General features: G+C 38.1%; 1 protein-coding gene across 1 annotated transcript; it reads left to right on the top strand.

The window, feature by feature from the left end:
- The first annotated feature begins 2,058 nt into the window (after nucleotides 1-2,058).
- Nucleotides 2,059-4,467, top strand: TLR6 (toll like receptor 6). The gene has a single exon (XM_061191320.1). The coding sequence runs from the start codon at nucleotides 2,074-2,076 to the stop codon at nucleotides 4,465-4,467; it is 2,394 nt and encodes a 797-aa protein (XP_061047303.1). The 5' UTR covers nucleotides 2,059-2,073.
- The last annotated feature ends 206 nt before the right edge of the window (nucleotides 4,468-4,673 follow it).

Genomic DNA, 4,673 nt, shown 5'->3' with positions numbered 1-4,673 from the left:
GAATAAAGCTTCTATCAACATCCACGTGCAGGTTTTTGTGTGGACATAGATTTTCAGTTCATTTGGGTAAATATCTAGGAGTGTGATTGCTGGCTCATATGGTAAGACTATGTTTAGCTTTGTAAGAAACTGTCAGACTGTCTTCCAAAATATCTGTACCATTTTGAATTTCAATAATGAATGAAAGTCCCAGTTGCTCCATATCCTCACCAACATTTGATGTTGTTTCAGGATTGTTTGGCCACTCTAACAGGTATGTAGTAGTTCCTCGTTGTTTTAATTTGCAATTCCCTAATGACATATGGTATTGAGTATCTTTTCATGTCCTTATTTGCCATTTGTATATCTTCTTTGGTGAAATATCTGTTCAGATCTTTTGCCCATTTTTAAATTGTGTTGTTTATTTTCCTGTTGAGCTTGAGTTCTTCATTTATTTTGGATACAAGTTCTTTAACAGATATGTGCTTTGCAAATATTTTCTCCCAGTCTGTGGCTTGTCTTTTCATTTTCTTAATTGCAAAGCAGAAAATTTTAATTTTAATGAAGTCCAACTTAACACTTTTTTCTTTCATGGATTGTACTTTTGATGTTGTGTCTAAAAGTCATTGCCAAATTCAAGGTCACCTAGATTTTCTCCTATACTAACCTCTAGAAGTTTTATAGTTTTGTATTTTACATTTAGGTCTATGGTCCATTTTGAGCTAGACCTTCTTTTTTTTTTTTTTTTTTTTTTTGCATGTGGAATGTCTAGTTCTTCCAGCATTATTTGTTAAAAAGACTATCCTTTCTTCACTGAATTGTCTTTGCTCCTTTGTAAAAGATCAGTTGACTGTATTTGGATGGGTTTATTTTTGAGCTTGCTATGCTGGACAGTTGATCTATCTGTCCATTCTTTCACCAATACCACACTGTCTTGATTGCTGTAGCTTTATGTAAGACTTGAAGTTGGGTAGTGTCAATTCTCAACTTTGTTCTTTTAATTTTTTTTCCCTATGAATGAACAATACTTTTTTATTTCTCTGCATGCCTCATAGTTCTTTTGCTTCAGTTGGACATTTTGAATATTATAACGTGGTGACTCTGGAAATATTAGGATGTGGTAACTCAGATTCTCCTCTTTCCCAGCATTTGTTGTTGCTGCTTGCTGTGGGGTGTGGTTGTTTATTTGTTTAGTGATGTTTCTAAACTATTTTTGTAAAGACTGTATTCCTTCTTGTGTGTGGCCATTGAATTCTCTGTTCCATTGGCTTAGTGGTCAGCTAGTGATTTGACAGAGATTTTCTTAAACATCTGGAGAAAACAAAACAAAACAAAACAAAACAAAAAACACCTGATCTTTGCAGACTGGCTCTGTGTTGAAGCATTTCTTCAGTGCTTATCCAGGCTGTTTACAACTCTGCCTTAGCTTTTACTTTCTGCTTGCACAGAGCCTAAAAGCCAACCAGAGGTGAATGTTTAGGATTTTCTCAGGTCTTCTCTAAGCATGCGTCCAGCCCTGGGCATGTGTATGGCCTCTAGATTACCTGGGATACATGGAGCTTTCCAGAGCCTTTTTTCTCCCATGTATCTCCTTTCCCAGCTTCCTTCTTCTCTGGCTTTTTGGTGTGTCTGCTGCCTGCCCCATCTCTTATCCCTTGCTCCAGGTGGCTGTGGCTAGTGTTTGTGCCTTTAAAGGTTTTCGAAACACTGTCCAGGAGGCTGCTTGCAGCCCTGGGAAAGTTCTGAGTTGGATGGGATGAAACAAAGGCACGCTCCTGAGTGGATCCCTCAGAGAGCCACCAGACAGGTTAGAACACACAACCACAATTCTTTGATAACAAGGTCTGTATTGCCTTTCCTGGCACAAGCAACTTGTATAACTGGAAAAAATAACACATTAAATTATGGGGACAGAAATGATTCTGATAATGAATGAAGAACTCATTGAGATTTTGTGTTTAGTAAGCTGAGGTTTGAGAGCAATCATCCAATCTTTATACATCTTAACGTATATTATATTTCTAGAATTTGGATTCATATCAAGATGTTCTGAAGAACAGCAACAACCCTCTAGGGGATAGCCACTTCAACATCATGACCAAAGACAAAGAATCTGCTGTCAGAAACCTTCATTTTGTTTACATCCTGACCTTAGTATTTGGAACCATAATCCAGTTCTCTGATGAAAGTGAATTTGTGGTGGACATGTCAAAAATAGGCCTTATTCGTGTTCCCAAAGACCTGTCACCAAAAACCGAAGTCTTAGATATGTCTCAAAACTACATATCTGAGCTTCACCTCTCTGACATCGGCTTTCTCTCAGGGCTGAAAGTTTTGAGACTTTCCCATAATAGAATCCAGTGCCTTGATATTAGTATTTTCAAGTTCAACCAGGATTTGGAATATTTGGATTTATCTCACAATCGGTTGCAGAAGATATCCTGTCATCCGATCACTACAAGTCTCAAGCATTTAGACCTCTCATTCAATGACTTTGATGCCCTGCCCATCTGTAAGGAATTTGGCAGCTTGACTCAACTGAATTTCTTAGGATTAAGTGCTACAAAGTTACAGCAATTAGATCTACTACCAATTGCTCACTTGCACCTAAGTTGCATCCTTCTGGATTTGGAAGGTTATTTTGTGAAAGAAAATGAGAATGAAAGTCTTCAAATTCTGAATACAAAGGAACTTCACCTTGTTTTTCACCCAAATAGCTTCTTCTCTGTCCAAGTTAACATATCAGTGAATAGTTTAGGGTGGTTACAACTGACTAATATTAAATTGAATGATGACAACTGTCAAGTTTTAATTAAATTTTTATCAGAACTCACTAGAGGGCCAACCTTACTGAATTTTACCCTAAACTATATGGAAACAACTTGGAAATGTTTGGTTGGAGTTTTTCAATTCCTTTGGCCCAAACCTGTAGAATATCTCAATATTTACAATTTAACACTAGTTGAAAGCATCAATGAAGAAGTTTTTACTTATCATGAAACAACATTGAAAGCACTGAATATAGAACATGTTATAAACAGAGTTTTTATTTTTTCACAGACAGCATTATACACAGTGTTTTCTGAGATGACTATTACGATGTTAACCATATCAGACACACCTTTTGTACACATGCTTTGTCCTCAGAAACCAAGCACATTTACGTTTTTGAACTTCACCCAGAATATTTTCACAGATAGTGTTTTTCAAAATTGCCACACTTTAGCTAGATTGGAGACACTTATTCTACAAAAGAATGAATTAAAAGACCTTTTCAAAGTAGGTCTCATGACTAAGGATATGCTGTCTTTGGAAATACTGGATGTTAGCTGGAATTCTTTGGAATATGATAGACATGATGGAAATTGCACTTGGGTTGGGAGTATAGTGGTGTTAAATTTATCTTCAAATATACTTACTGACTCTGTTTTCAGATGTTTACCTCCCAGGGTCAAGGTTCTTGATCTCCACAATAACAGAATAAGGAGCATCCCTATAGATGTCACCAGTCTAGAAACTTTGCAAGAACTCAATGTTGCTTCCAATTCTTTAGCCCACCTTCCTGGATGTGGTACCTTTAGCAGCCTTTCCATACTGATCATTGACTATAATTCAATCTCCAACCCATCAGCTGATTTCTTCCAGAGCTGTCGGGAGATTAGGTCCCTAAAAGCAGGGAACAATCCATTCCAATGTACATGTGAGTTAAGAGACTTTATCCAAAGTGTAGGCCAAATATCAAGTGAAGTGGTAGAGGGTTGGCCTGATTCTTATAAGTGTGATTATCCAGAAAGCTATAAGGGAACCCCATTAAAGGACTTCCATGTATCTCAATTATCCTGCAACACAGCTCTGCTGATTGTCACCATTGGAGTCCCTGGGCTGGTGTTGGCTGTTACTGTGACTGTCCTCTGTATCTACTTGGATCTGCCCTGGTATCTCAGGATGGTGTGTCAGTGGACCCAGACCCGGCACAGGGCTAGGAATGTACCCTTAGAAGAACTCCAAAGAGCTCTCCAGTTCCATGCTTTTATTTCATACAGTGAACATGATTCTGCCTGGGTGAAGAATGAACTTGTACCTTGTCTAGAAAAAGAAGATATAAGAATTTGTCTCCATGAGAGAAACTTTGTTCCTGGCAAGAGCATCGTGGAAAATATCATAAACTGCATTGAGAAAAGTTACAAGTCCATCTTTGTTTTGTCTCCCAACTTTGTCCAGAGTGAGTGGTGCCATTATGAACTCTACTTTGCCCACCACAATCTTTTCCATGAAGGATCTAATAACTTAATCCTGATCTTGCTGGAACCCATTCCACAGAACAGCATTCCTGGCAAGTATCACAAGCTGAGGGCTCTCATGGCACAGAGAACTTATTTGGAATGGCCCAAGGAGAAGAGCAAACATGGACTTTTTTGGGCTAATATTAGAGCTGCTTTTAATATTAAATTAACACTAGTCACTGAAAATGATGATGTGAAAGCTTGAAAAAATAAAAAGATCAGAAGTCCAACTGAAGAAACCATCATTAACTTGGATTCTGATGGACACTGTGCTTTCAATTTATTGTGGATGCTGCCTTCATCATCTCCATGCATTCAGGAAACACTTAATGACAACTGTGTTTCAGTTGAACTGGGAACCAGACTGGGGGCTGTGGTGGTGCTCAAACTTGCTGATGACAGGTAGCTCAG

Source organism: Eubalaena glacialis, chromosome 5 (genome assembly GCF_028564815.1).
Source record: "Eubalaena glacialis isolate mEubGla1 chromosome 5, mEubGla1.1.hap2.+ XY, whole genome shotgun sequence".
Taxonomy (NCBI): Eukaryota; Metazoa; Chordata; class Mammalia; order Artiodactyla; family Balaenidae; genus Eubalaena; species Eubalaena glacialis.
Note: the sequence above shows the minus strand (reverse complement) of the source record. Positions and strands in the feature narration are given on the sequence as shown.

Bases quoted from the DNA above. Each gene is read 5' to 3' on its own strand.
- TLR6 (XM_061191320.1), top strand. From the start codon at position 2,074: ATGACCAAAGACAAAGAATCTGCTGTCAGAAACCTTCATTTTGTTTAC.